Below are 13,546 nucleotides of genomic sequence, written 5' to 3'. Positions count from 1 at the left end.
TACACGTAGAGTCCATTCCCGACTAGTCGGTACGAGGAGCGGGTCGCCACTCCCTGCATCGCGCCACTCCTGGACAAGCCCTCGGGAGTCAATCCAGTCTCAAGTCTTGGTATGGAACCATCGAACACGTGACCTCGTAGGAGAAAGAGAAAGAGAGAGAGAGAGAGAGAGCGAATGAGCACGTGTGCGTGTACGCGGTGTATGGCGGCGTTTATATTTATGTATTAGATTACCCTGGTTCACCACTACTCCATACCGTGAATCTACATACCAGCCTTGCGACAAACAGATATATTTCATTCAGGCCGGATCTGGTTGCCGAGTTGGATAATTTTGTTGAAAAAACCAAAGTTTCATGTGCAAGAACAACGAATTCATTCTCGGGGTTATGATGCACCGTTTTTACCAACTTCGTTTTATCGCGATTTACCAAACTCTTCCGTAACCTTCGCGAGGGTGAAAAATTGCACGGTGAAACAACAAGTACTTGTTCTGTTTACATCCCTCTGTGACCGCCAAGGTTTCCGTCGCTACGGACAAAGTTCCATGTATTCTTATTTCCGTTTTTATTTTTTACTTGAAAACTAGAAAAAATTAAGTCGACGAAAATGGAAAACATTGAATGTTCGGATCGGACGGAGAGGTAACCGAACTATAAGTTTAGATTGCGGTGAACACACTACATCTACTTGTAGATATATTTTTTCCCCCTGAGGGATGATGGCGGGAGATTTGAGGAAGGAAAAAAAGAGAGCAACTAAAAGCTCCGAGTAGAAAGAGAAAGAGAAAGAAAGATCAGGGTCCAAGATAGGATTTCTAGCTGTCTGGCTTTGCGGGAGTGAGTGTCGAGGTAACAGTGTACTTCTACGTGGGGCGTGAGTGAGCCTTTGCTGCTGATGCTACGTAGCAGCGTGGGTTTAAAAATCTCTTTAAAGGGGTTTTTCACGGGTTAAAACTCGCGCCTATCTACGATATAAATATATATATATATATATACTTATTCCATCACAGCATCTTTCTCTCTGCCTGACTCTCGTATTTTTTATCTCGCACTCTTCTCCCTTCCTTCTTTCCTTAGTGGTATAAAGAGAATTTCCCGACCCGTTGAAATCTACCGACATGTCAGTGGCATGACAGGAAGTGAGAGGGAGTAAAGGGGAAAAGCGGGAGTAAAATCCTGTTAGTCCGCGACACCAAGGTAGGTTACGTGCGAGCCGCGGCTAAGTCTCGGTTGTTCGAAAACATGTATCTGTGAAATGATGCGAGGTTAAGGGTTTTGCGACGAATGTGGGCCGCGCGTTGGTCACCCGGTGGAGGATACGCGGTGCTCGTTAAAAAATATTCGCTCGAGGCCCACCCGTGGGGATATTATTTGTGGTTGCACGAACCAGCCGGTCCGAGTCAGGCCCGAATTCGATTCTTTCCGCTCGTCATCGTCTGCAGAGAGGTCCTCTTTGATAGCGGTACACCACGCGCAGTGGTTCACCCAGTTTTCGTTACATCCCAGAGAGAGATGAAAAAGAAAGAAAAGTGAGACAACGAGAGACACGGAGAACAATGAAAGTAGGAACGAATGCTCGAACAAGAGAAATAGAGGGAGTCACAACATGGAACTTCACTATACTCGTTATCGCAATCATCGTCTTCTCAAGAGTCCCGGTCACTCACTGGGTTAAATGTTTCATAAGGGGAGACAAGCATGCCTCACGGTCAGAACTGTAATGACTTTTAGAAAGCCCGAACCTTTGTCCGTGCCACCGATTTGTCAGTCGGTAGGTACGAAGGTAAACCCAGTCCATTTATTATACAAATAACAATCACACAACATGACCAACGTCTGTAATCCTCGTCCCCAATACTTTTGCGCGCACACATTGAAAATAAGAATCCGATTACTATAAGGATTACCGACGACATGGAATATAGTGAGCAACTTCTTTATGCATATTCATTCGCAGACATTTCGCAGTGAAATATTACTCCGATCTTCGATTCCTACGGGTTGAATCGAGCTTATCGAGTTTAAAGATTCGTTCGATAGACCCTTCACGACATTGAGCAAACGAGTGTGCGGCGTTGTCGGTGAGCATGGCAGGTACATACCAATGGTATGTACAATATGTGTACGATACAGAAACGTGGGAATCTCTTGACAGCGACGGTTCGAATCTCTGGATGGTCGGATGGTCCACGAGCTGGATATATCAGAGGACAGAGACCGACGAAGAAGATTCCTTTCACCTCCCACCACGCGGACGTATTGCGTCGAGAAGGATGGGTGTGCACCGGGGGTCATCTCGGTCAACGGCCCCCATCGCGAGAGGGCCTCAATAGTTTCAACCTACGGCCCTGAGGTCCGTAACTAATCGTATGAGACCTTGTCTTGCCGTCTTGTTCGATGACGGTAGTGAGCGAGATCGGGGATCGTCGATGACGCACGTTTTTCACCCACTTTTATCCCTGTGCAACACCGCGTATCTCGCGACGAAGAAAACAGTCCAATCAACGGTCCCGAATCCGAGTATAATTTACGATCTCGGCGCAACTTACCCGTAATTTTTCATCGCTAATTTCGTTGAAAATTTCAACGACAATCGCGCTTTAACCGCGGTTTTTGTCGATGCGTTATATGACGTAGAGCATTGCGATCTCGCGAGTGTAAGAAGAGCGCTGCGTATAAAGTCACTTGGTATTCGTTTTAAACCGCCTGTGTAACGGCGAGTGAAGACGCGTGGGCATTTCCTAATTTAGAAACAGGCGATATACCCTAGCGCGTAACGTCTTCTTACAGAATTATTACCATAGCCTCGTATTTCCCACTTGGGCCCTGTAACTCCCCACCTACAGACCCGATACGTTGTAATTCGAGCCACTCTCCGGTCCGAGTTTATAATACCATTCATCACAAATGCCCGCTGTACTTGTCATAAGTGCAATTGCCCAAAATCTTCATCGTCTATCGATCGGCGACGTGTCAAAATTTAATCTGATGCCACCCGCAACCCCGTTCGCGAAGATTATACGGAAACGCGTGCGTGTACCACCTGCGGTGTGTGCGGTGAACAGGTGCGTACGTATGATGAGTCTCTTTGAAAGGCAGGAAAGCAAAGCCGCGTTTGACCCGTGACTGGTTTGTCAACGCGCGTCGTGTTATTGTGCCGGTTGAATTTCTAAAGGCGGCTCTTCCGCCGGGCAGGACAAGTAGGCAAAAGATCATCGAGTTAAACAGTTCCGCAGACCCTGCAGGTGTGAGTGACCTATCACCCGTGGACGTTTGTGGTCAAGACCTTTTCTCCTCACCCTTTCCAAAGTTCAAAGTTCGATCGCGCTGTGTTTGTACGAGCGCTACGTTCGGAAATCCCGTAATTTCCAACCTCGCACCAATGACTCGGCCTAGCGAAAGACGGTCAACAGCTATTCGCCAATGTGTCTGTATCGCGTTATCGATCATACGCATCTGTGTCTAACAGTAAACTCGATGCGAGAACGAGCGATATTCTTTTTTGGTCCGTTAATAATTTTTTGTTTTATTAATTTTTATCTCTCGAGGGGAAATATAACGGGGCCGTGCCGCGATGAGAGATGACGAAAGAACTGGTCAAACGAAAATACGCAACGGAGTGATCGGACGACGTCGGTCCGCGTAAAATGGGGAAAAAAATTATCAATCAAAAAGAAACAGAAACCGACAAGGCGAAAGAGCTAAAGATAGCAGGTAAAAATGGCGATCGTGTAAAACTCAACAAACTTTTCTCTTCGTAGATCTCCAAAGAGGATAACGAATTTCGCGCACGTTGCGTCACGACGGCCGTATTTTATAGCCACCCAAGGAACCTTCTCCACCACCCGGATGGACACAGGAAATCGCCGGCGGCACTGCAGAAGCCGAATTCAGAAGTATGGCTGCGCGGTTTAAACCTGCGGCTTTTCACGAGCCATTGACCGTGAATGTCAATTGAACAAAAACTTCAGGGATAAACTCCGAATCTTACGTACAACCTACAGAAAAATCGAGTAATTTTGCTGGATGATGTGAGACCAGTTTCAACCGCTACCTTATACGTTAAAGAATAAACAGTTTGACCAAAACTTTCAACGAACTAATCAAGAATAATTTGGAGTTGGAAAATTAAATGTACTCTATAAGCAATTGGATTGCAGGTGATGTGTAGACGAGAATGGGTTCTACGAAAGCCTGATGTTTCATTAAGTGGGTGGCCTGGTCGATTTCGACTTTGACGTATATATCTCCAAATATCGAAGCACACCTATCTCAGAATCGAAAAAGGGCTCAACAGTCCGATTCTATACGAAATTCTGAACAAAAATACTCCAATACATTATCATTTGACGCAGAAATAACGAAATGGCACGGATTCAACGAAATCGCAATATTAAATGCATGGAATTCAAAAATTCATTCAATTCGTTCACAATCTAAAAATTTGGCGATCTTCAGCGTATCAAACAAACCAAACATACCAATACGGGATTCCTTCCCAACCTGTTAACCTTATCGCCGTTTTACTGGCACGATTTTTATTCGCACAAATATTTTTCCCCTTGTACAGTAATTCCCATCGCGCAATTTTGCGCCAACAAGGTCAACCGCATTAAATACGCCTACCTGCACACACCCACTCATAAACAATAAAAAATTAGGTATACATTTTTGTGCGCAAGTATTGCGAATGCAGCCGGTAAGTACACGTGCTGAGTGCGAGATTGCGAGAGAACGGGGTTGGCGGTGATAGGAGGAGGAAGAGGAGGAGGAGAAACAAAGAAAGAGAGAGAGAGAGAGAGAGAGAAGGGACTGCGGGCGTCACAGTACGTGTAAAATATTTACGCACATATCGCTAACGGGCGGCGAACCTGTCGGCTTGTCGCAAAACGGCAAGATGGCTGGCGCCGCGCGCCGCCACTCCTGAGGATCCCGGAGAAACGAGGGCCGCGCGACTCGCTCCTCGCCCGTTCGCTTCCACATACACATTCGTATACACGCACGCGCGCACACCGCCTAGAGTCCGTCTTTCGCTAGCGCGCGCGCGCGCACCCGACGAAGCGTTTGGCTAGTCGCTGCAGGGCCTCTGTTTCTCTCGTTTCTGGTCCCACATACAGGGTATATATCCTCTGATGGTGAGGGTGCGCATGGATGCGGTTCGCCCGACAACCACACACGCGCTGGTAACCAAGAGCCGAGCGAAACGGTACCCCTTACCCCTCCGCCCCCACCGCCACCGCCACCTACCAACGATCGCTTCGCTCGCTCTCGTGTGGCTCGAGAGAAGGAATGCGGCTGCCCGAGGCGGGGGAGGAGGGCGGGGAAGGTTGGAGGGGGGGGGGGGGGGGGGGGGCCGGGGCCAAACGATGGCTTCGAACACGCTGCTTATGCGCCACAGTTTCCATCCTCCTTCTTTTCAGGCCAACTTTGACTAGGTCTACATACTTGCGTAGAACAACTGGACGCGAGACGAACCTGTCGTGTTTATGCACGCGTACGTTGCGAGTGTTATGTAGCCGCGACGAAACGGTGTTTCAGTGTTAGATCGAGGGATTTTAAATTCTCTCGACGATACACTTTGATCCCCTGTGTATCGTATGTTGTTACCAATCGATCGCGTATCGATCTCGCTGGATAAAGTGAAATGAAACCGATAAAGAAGTGGACAGAGAAAGATATATATATATATATATATATTGTTTTAAAACAAACAAAAGGACAAAAGAAATAGGAAAACGATGTGAGTCACGGTGATTTTCAATACGATCATTAATCGCTTCAGTCACGGTCAATATTCAAAGTCAACGGAAGCAATTACCTCACCGATTTCATCGATATATACTTGCATACAGTATATTTCATACACGATATCGTACGCACGTACATGTACATGATATCGATGGATAAAGGATTAATTATTTAGTCACTTTTTTCCTTGCGTTACACACGACAATAATATTTAATTCTTTTCATCCATTTGTTCGATCTTCGTTCTCATATTATCAAACAATTATATTTCGTGCGGAATGCACGCGCTGTTCGTCTAATTCCTACATACATTATAACACGTGTTACATAGGTTATAATATACGATTAGGTAATTCACCTGGTGGTTCAATGAATCATTGGCTTTCCTAAAATACTTGGCGCCGTTCAACCGGTACTTGCGGTGCTTGTGTGTCAGCCGATTCTTGCGGCCCCGCCGTCCTGGAACAACGATCAAATACTCGTCGTTGTCCATCAGGTAGCGTCTAGACTTTACAACCGGCGCATTCAACCTGTTGCGTGCGTTCAGTTAGATGCACGCGTAATGCCCGCTTGATCGCGTTCGATAGCTGCGTTTACCCATCACTACCCGGCGCGTAGAGCAACTCGAAACGAGCAACCGAGTTGCCCGAGTGAGTGCGATTCGTCGATTTCACTCGCTCCAAAGACCGACCTCGCGAGTCGGTCCCTGGCCACGACTCTAAAAGCTCCAAGCAGCAGCAGCAACGACACAGAGGCACACAGTTCATGATCGCATACATGACGTTATTTTATTGTTACTCGTTCTTATTTCTTTTCTCTCTCACTGAATATAATATCACTGTTCCATCCGGTATTCCCAACACGGTATTATACGCTGCTGCGTTCACCGTTCACAATAGTCTGAAAATATCGTGGAATAGCTGTCTTCTCAATGCAGGTTTCGTCAACGGCGTACGGCTGGCTAATGCCATGTGTTTTTGACATCCGGGTCGCAGATGCAGGCCGAGATACCATATTAACCAATGCTGCTGCAGGGTGTAGAGGAGATGAGCAACAGCAGCAACAGCAGCAAGCACGGAATCATCCTCACGTCTGGTTCGTGTCACGTGGCGTAGACTACGATAAGATTAATCTTATTTCACGCCGATTTTCACTGTCTTCCTCTTTGTTTTCACAAGTGGATATTGTTAGTTGATAAAACGAAGGTGGTTTCATTAGTTGGTTGGTATTCACAAGTACGGGAACGCGATGGGAAATGCACGCGTTCTTTTTTCGCGCAAATACCGAATATGTCAGTGGATCGTGTTAGTCGGAAAGCGTGTGACACGTGTGTGGTATATCAATTCGAGAAAACTGGGTGATAGAAGAGACTCTTTTCATCGCTAGCGCGGTTTTAATTGTCGATAACTTCTAATAATAAGCGTTACGCGTGCGTTCGTTCATCGCGTACGGTTTTAGAATAGTTAGTATTCCGCGAAGGCAAGTGCCATTTTCGAAAGAGTGACGTAATGCCTTAGCTGGTGTAAACATACGGTTCTCGATATCTCTCTCTCTCTCTCTCTCTCTCTCCCTCGCACCATCCACATCTATTTCTCTCGCTCTCTATTCGTATCACTCTTGTGTTTTTTTTACGAATGTGTGCGGTAACACACTTGGGCAATTGTCGAGGAATAATCGAGGAAATTGCACAACGTGGAAGAAAACGAGCGAATGAATGAATGAATGAATGAAAGAAAGAAAGAAAGAAACGAAGATTTGCCGAGGATCGAGCGTGAGAGCGACGATTACACATAAATAAGAATTATCGAGGAGATAGATATGTTAGTAGGGATTAATGATTAATTCTTACCTTCATCTAGTAGGCGTTCTACGTGTATGAAGACGTTAGGGAAAGCGGCTAATTGCTTCCTATCTTTTAGTAACTGTGAAAGATAGTCCGCTATACTTTGCGTCGTCGTGTTAGTATTATCACACATTGTAATTATGTTTTTATTATTTTTACAATACGGCCGCGGGACGACGTTCCACGATGCGTAGGAACACGTTTCGTTAATGTTTACGCGCGTTAGCGACGTCCAAATTTACCGAATAATGACAATACCTGCCCACCCCAGCGAAGAATTGTCTTCGAATCTACTGATTCGAGGATAAGCCGCGTTTCACGTTTACGCGCGGCCTTTTTTTTCAAATTAATTCCTTATTTATTTATTCATCAAGTTCAACTGTCGTCTTCGTCTCCGTCGTTGTCTTCGTCGTGCGTTACTGCAGACAGTTATTATCAAGGTGACAGTCGAAGAGTCACTATCGTTGCAACAGAGAATTCGTTATACGTCGAAGAAAAACATTCAACGGCAGCAACGGTGATTTAGATAACGAGATGATTAGATGCGTGCGATTTTTTCTATTGTTTTGTTTTGTTTTTAGTTTCGTTCCGTTCTCTTCTTTCTTTCAATTATTACTTCTCTTTTTGTACAACTATCGAGACTAGGGAGATTCGGGATAGACGATTCGGTTATTCGGTATTTATATGGTGTTAATATATATACATATATATCTATACATATGTACACATATATATACATATATGTATTGTATGTACGTATATGTAGTAAACTATACAGCGATATTTCGTGTGTAAGTACGCGCGCTACGGATATCACGGCTCAACTGATCGGTGCGCTGCGTAAGTCAGGCCGAGGGACTCTCGGGCGGATTCGTGCGGCGGCGCGCAGCTCGCGCTAGCATCAGCGCATGCGCAAAACGGGAAAACACTTCCCGCCCACTGTCCATATACGGCCTCCGCTGACAATACCTACGTAAGCGAGAATCGAGAGATACGCAACGCGCAACGCGCGGATAGTATACAGTATTCGGTATACAGTATACCTTTTTCTTCGAGCTTAAGCACCCCCCACCCCCTCCCCCCTCTCTGTCTCTCGCTCTCTCTCTTTCTCTCTCGCTCTCTTCGCTACTGCATATTGGTTACGCCATGCTGTATACCGTCCTTCAGGTCCAGCTACCCTTCACCCTCCATGCCTTCAAGAGACGGACCCGCCAACGTTTATGCCGCAAGCATGAAACGCGCGCGCACCCGCTTCTTCATTCTTCGAGGACTGGTTTTTTTCAAATACAGAAACATTGACGAAAATCGGCGAAATCAATATAACTCGTTGCTCATGCTTTGTCTGGAAATCGTTTCTAGCTATTGTGATGATCGGGAGTAAATTGTGGCTGTGAGGTGGAAACGATAAAAAATGACCAATTCTCAAGTTGATACTTTGTTTGTATTCAATTTTTTCATCAACTTTGAGCCTGATAATGCCACGTCGTTATGCTGAGTAACGATGGTCATTTGTTAGTCTTATATACATCTATAATTAACTTCTAATGATCAAGAGAACGAAACGAGTTCCAAAAAGCATGAATCTTGATTAATATCACGTAGCTGCTTTAAGAAATTCGATTTTTATTTATTCATGTTTTTTCATGCACATCAAATAATTACAATACACAGACCACAAATCTGTATTTTCCCTATTAGTCAAAGTCAACTGGTACCGCGGACTTCTTAATAACCCCGTTGATAAAGCTGATGAAGCTTCGACCATAAATTATAGTTGGTTATAACACACATAATGAACCTAACTCAAGTTTTAACTCGAGACTTCCAGCTCGGGGTATAATTACGTAATATTTACGAAGCTTTCTTTAACCGCGTACGATGAGGTCTGACTGCTCCGGTTTTGCTTGTAACCATATGAGTTTGTACGAGGAAATCTGGCGCGCCTCTCCGCCTCCCTATTCGCGAGATCGCGGCGATACCGCATCAAGAGATCATCGGCGAACCCGATTTCGGTCCATAATATGATCCCACGTTTTATCGTAGAAGGATAAACGCTGCGGGAGAGAAAGAAGAGGAGAGAGAAAGAGCGAATATATCCTGTCAGAGAAACGCGGATCTCGATTGTATCTGTCTATATTTTAGATCGATTTTGCCCTCATGATTCGCGCGCATAAATCAAACTACAAAATGGACCCGCAGCCCGTCTCTTTGGATATTAATGAAAATCCCACCTACGGGGTGAAACGAGCTTATCGTGTGGTGATTAGAGGACGCCGAAATAGGCGGCAGAAGGCGAGCGACTTCGTATTTCGGCGCCCACGTCCGACTGTCCCCAGGGTCTCACGGATGAATCAACCCACGAGTAACCTAGATTGTACCTTCAAAAGGTGAGACCTGAACGACAGCCGACCCGAGGGACGGACTGCAATTACCGGTTCTCTCTTTGAAAAGGACGCGTGGGTCGATACACATTTCGACTCTTTGCTTATTCTGTATTTCGTTTATATTATACCTATATAATTCGAGGTTCCCACTCGGTTCGCATTTCTAAATGTCGTGTGACGGGAAAAAAACGTAACCGTTCAAAAAATTTGAGGGCACGATCGTGATCGGAATTCCATGCGATGATCAGCGTCTGTGGAAAGTCTGCAAAGACCGTTCAAGCCACCCTTGCATGGGGGACTTTGTTCGATTACAACAATGCAAAAATTCGTCAACTATAGACGCACCTAAAATATTACAAGTAGTGACGTTACTTTATTTTCCATGTCACCGTTAATCTCCAAAAGGAAAAGATGATGTTGAGATAAATGTGATGCGGAAGTTGTGCAGCGTGAATAATACACATCATGCACGCACCTTGGGAACGTTGTGTAACGTTGAGGTCTGGATTTACTTACATATCGTGCGATTCCACACACGGACTGCGTTATTTTCGCGATTATTTTGTTCCCCATGCTCCATCAGAGTTTTCATTTACACCTTTTTCAACCAGTTTCTTCGATAAGCTTCGACTCAGTTGTTGTCATCTGGGAAAGAGTTACTTTCGGCTCTGGTCTTCGTGCGATAGTATATCTTATAAGTACGCACACATCTTGTCTGCAGAGACAAAGAGATTCTCTTAAACGGAAACTACACGTGACGGAATACGGATGCATAAGTTACGTACATCAGATGGACGCATCACGATGTCCAAAGCTGATCAACGATGACATAATTGTAACGGAAGTTACATGATGAACAGCTTGAGGACTCTGGCATTAATTACACGACCGATTGGATCCACAATTTGCTACGGCATATTTATACAGATTTACATCATGGAGGTATACATGCGCCTTTGGTACATGCTCAGTTGATCAGCTAGCACACAACTTCTCTCCTCATCCTTCATCCGTTCGCAGTTGCTGAAACATATAATTTTCAGATGAAGTAGATTCGCAAAACTGTAAGCGACTGACGAATGATTTTGCATCACCCCGACAATCCTGAAAACTTGAAGTAGTTGGCTCAATTCACCGTGGAAAAAACAAAAATTCATATATCTATTTCGTAATGAATAAAAAATTCGATGTATACGTGTATATACTTTAAGCCGAGATGACAAAAAAAAAAAAAGAACAAGTCCTAAAAATACAAGTACTAGCAAATATTAGTTCATTTTCTTTCGTCATCGATAGAGAACTCCTAGTGTCAATAATGGAGAGGAAAAAAAGTTGGAAAAAAATCTCAAAAAGTTGTCAGTGCGTACACGTACGTAGCTGTAAAATCTAGTGGGTACTTGCAACAATTCGCATCGAGGCCAATATTTTCTGTTCAAAGTGAGATAAAAAAAGAAGAAATATTGAGAAACACCGAGTCTGGCGATGGCAAAAACTGGCCGAACGAGTGACAAAAATTTTACATCATCTCGGAAATATCGATATGAATTACAATTTGGGACGACAGGCCAAATATTGAAGTTGCATATGAGAGGATAGAGTGCGAGTCTGTGATTCAAGTTTTTAAACGCTTGCAATTGGGCTGCTTGCACACGTGTAAAGCAGACCACACAAATCTGTAAAGAATCCGTGACGCGGATTCGCGGAGAGAACAGTAGACGACTCTCGTTTGGATGTTGAGATCATCGCGGCAGCCTCTTCCGTCCATCGTAGATGATTTGTATCAACGGTAGGTCTTTAGGATAGAGAAAAAAAGAATTTACAAAAAAAAAGAAGATAAAATAGAAAAGAAAAATGACGTAATCGCGCTACAAGGCATTCATCAGCAACCTGTCATAGTTTACTATAGGCACATAACGTCACGATATATCGTCATGCAAAATGACCGCGGCATACACGATGCGGCGTGGCATAAAATTCGAAGAGAACTGCAGGTCATAGTTTTCTGCATAACGCAGCGCGTCAGCCCGTGCTTTTGCACGTGTAATAACCGCCTAGGCTTGCCTGCAAGCCACTTGACAACGACTACGACGCTTTAGTCATTCCCATAAACGGCGAAGTGCGCGTTGGCAGACAACGAGCAACTGCATGAACGTATTATTATTACGATATGATAGTTATTCGCAACAAGGACGGGCTGGTCTCGCTTAATCGCGGTTAAATATGTGCGGCTGAAAAGTTTGCCATTTTTCTGATTCCCCGAAGTGATAACGTAACTGGAACAGTTGTATAATACAGAGATTCCAGGATGGACGGAAGAGTTACGAATAGGTGGAATCAATTGTGCATGGTTAAAATTTTTGTACACGGAATGAAAAAATATTGAAATTGGATCGAAGACTTTCGAGATCCTCTTACACATGTACGACGTTATTAAAACGCGGACCATGCAGTCTTCTCGCTTTATAAGACCGCTCGATATATAGCCGCCTCTCCTACCTCGACGAGGAAGCTTCCTCCACCAGAGTAGCTCAACGAAGACCTCTAACGAAGTTGATCGGTTGCTTGCAGTCAGTAGAGGCATCTGGTTTGGCATCATCCTGATCCATGACATCCCCGCGTACGGCCTTATAACGAGATGATAGATATTAGACGTTTATTTCCGTCTTTCCCCCTGCTTCGTAGCATTATTAACGACGTTGACGATCCTTAAAATATCAAATGATATAAACCAACGTGCATATGGTACCTTCTGGTAACCGTTCCATGATTTTCGTTACCAGATCACGTTTCGCGCAACCAAAGGCTAAGCAATACATAAATGCGACCGCAAGAATAGAGCTCGCAACACTTGATGAGAATACAAAATTACATGTTTGTGGTAGGGGGTATCCACTGTACCTGCTATAATGCAGAAATGGCGGTGTTCTGTTGTGACGTGTCGTGTTAAAGCGGGAGTAGAACGCAAGGCACCTGTTCGTTGCGATTCCGACCTTCCCCGCATCGACTGGTTGATTGATTGATTGATTGATTGGCATGTGTTGTACGTACTTCGAGTACATACTTGCATACCTTGTGCGTGAAAACAAAGAATGGGGAAAAAAAAAAGAGTACAAGTGAAAATGATAAGGTCCCGTTCGGGTTGACAGCTTCAAGTTCGAGGTGAGCAATCTTAATCTTCTCTTCTTCCTCTCTCTTCGCTCTCTACACGAATCCCGTTGTTTCTCTCGTGCAGGTGAGGCAAATTGAGAAATTATTGACGGCGGGGGAAGCCAAAGCGAACCAAGGTGGCTGGGTAGGTGGAATCGCGTAGGTTGATCCTGCAGGTATCCGTGGTGACTCCAGAGAAGGACCTCTCCGAGACGGAGCGGAGATTGTCAGCTGTGTTTTTGCAGGCGCTGGTGTGGTCAGCGCATATAACGTCGTCGCACGTCGCTGAAGGGTCCAGAGCATATTAGGAATGTCGTCTCGTTTCTGCGGCACCTACGGGTTGTCGCCTTCTACGATCGCGGGCGCCTACACATATATTGGTTAATAGTACCAGCTGACGTCACTGGTCCATACATGGACCTC

General features: G+C 45.0%; 2 protein-coding genes across 4 annotated transcripts in view; both read right to left on the bottom strand.

Moving 5' to 3' along the window:
* Positions 1 to 8,428, bottom strand: part of LOC107226346 (protein held out wings) — a 42,854-nt gene extending 34,426 nt beyond the window's left edge. For all 3 annotated transcript variants that reach the window (XM_046746747.1, XM_046746749.1, XM_015667133.2), the window contains exon 1: positions 7,599 to 8,428. In XM_046746747.1, coding sequence (XP_046602703.1) covers positions 7,599 to 7,725 — 127 coding nt within the window. In that variant the 5' untranslated portion in view covers positions 7,726 to 8,428. The remainder of the gene's footprint in view (positions 1 to 7,598) is intronic.
* LOC107226344 (probable ATP-dependent RNA helicase pitchoune) overlaps positions 1 to 13,546 on the bottom strand; it is a 36,602-nt gene that overhangs the window by 14,733 nt on the left and 8,323 nt on the right. The window contains exons 12-16 of the mRNA XM_015667128.2: positions 12,875 to 13,489; positions 12,473 to 12,600; positions 10,762 to 10,999; positions 10,493 to 10,691; positions 6,108 to 6,865 (exon numbers count right to left, since the gene is read on the bottom strand). The gene's annotated coding sequence lies outside the window, so the exon portion shown is untranslated. The remainder of the gene's footprint in view (positions 1 to 6,107; positions 6,866 to 10,492; positions 10,692 to 10,761; positions 11,000 to 12,472; positions 12,601 to 12,874; positions 13,490 to 13,546) is intronic.

The sequence above is a fragment of the Neodiprion lecontei genome, chromosome 1, assembly GCF_021901455.1.
Source record: "Neodiprion lecontei isolate iyNeoLeco1 chromosome 1, iyNeoLeco1.1, whole genome shotgun sequence".
NCBI classification, from domain to species: domain Eukaryota; kingdom Metazoa; phylum Arthropoda; class Insecta; order Hymenoptera; family Diprionidae; genus Neodiprion; species Neodiprion lecontei.
The sequence above is the reverse complement of the archived record's forward strand: the minus strand, read 5'-3'. Positions and strand labels throughout refer to the sequence as shown.